This window comes from Phacochoerus africanus, unplaced genomic scaffold (assembly GCF_016906955.1).
Source record: "Phacochoerus africanus isolate WHEZ1 unplaced genomic scaffold, ROS_Pafr_v1 Scaffold_38, whole genome shotgun sequence".
Taxonomy (NCBI): domain Eukaryota; kingdom Metazoa; phylum Chordata; class Mammalia; order Artiodactyla; family Suidae; genus Phacochoerus; species Phacochoerus africanus.
The window spans coordinates 1990-2923 of NW_025927409.1; the positions used below are offsets into that span (position 1 = coordinate 1990).

At 70.2% G+C, this 934-nt stretch overlaps 1 protein-coding gene across 1 annotated transcript; it reads right to left on the minus strand.

Annotated features, from left to right (window-relative positions):
* Positions 1–307: 307 nt before the first annotated feature.
* LOC125119292 (keratin-associated protein 10-8-like) lies at positions 308–934 on the minus strand. Its single transcript, XM_047766129.1, has one exon. The coding sequence runs from the start codon at positions 932–934 to the stop codon at positions 308–310; it is 627 nt and encodes a 208-aa protein (XP_047622085.1).

Sequence of the window (934 nt, forward strand, 5' to 3'; positions counted from 1 at the left end):
GCTGGTCAGGTGAAAAGAGAGTTTATTTCTCCAGGTGCCCAAGGAGGTGCTGGCAGGTGGGAAGTCCAGGCCGAGGGACCCGGGCAGAGGAACGGAGAGGGAGGGGAGGTGACCCAGGGGCGGGTGGCGGCACCTCCTGGGAGGCAGGAGCCCTGGGAGCAGGGCTCAGAGGTCAGGTCAGGATAGTGGGGACATGAGGGGACCCTGTCCTGAGTGGGGACAGCCACCTGACCCTGATCAGGACTGAGGGGAGGCTGGGAGGACCAGGTCACGGGGGGGACCTGAGCCCGGCTGGCCCCGGGCCCGGTCAGCAGCAGGACTCGCAGGCCGAGGCGGGCACGCAGCAGGCGGGGCGGAAGCACGCGGGGCGGCAGAGCAGGGACACGCAGGAGGCCGGGCGGCAGCAGCTGGGCTGGCAGCAGGAGGCGGGGGCCCCGCAGGAGGAGATGGGCACGCGGCAGTCGGGGCGGCACACGGGCCGGCAGAGGAGGGACACGGAGGACGAGGGTCTGCAGCAGGACGAGGGGCAGGGGCTGGGCTGGCAGCACGAGGCGGCCGAGCAGGGGGAGGCCTCGCAGCACACAGGCGTGCAGCACACGGACGTGCAGCAGACGGGCACACAGCAGGCCGGCTGGCAGGGGGAGGAGGTACAGCAGGATGGCTGGCAGCTAGACTGCTGGCAGCAGGAGCTGGTGCAGCCTAACAGGCAGGGGCTGGACACACAGCTCACTGGGGTGCAGACGAGGGCCAGGCGGGGGGCGGGGCTGCAGCAGGGGGGCTCGCAGCACGTCTCCTGGCAATTGTCCACCTGCCAGGAGGAGCCGGTGCAGGCACTGGGTGAGCAGACCCGGCTGCCATAGCTCCGGTCACTGGAGCAGACAGACAGGGTGGACGCAGCTATAACACAGGTCCTGGAGCCGCAGGCATCGACCAT

Coding starts and splice junctions, on each gene's coding strand:
- LOC125119292 (XM_047766129.1), bottom strand. CDS start 934: ATGGTCGATGCCTGCGGCTCCAGGACCTGTGTTATAGCTGCGTCCACC.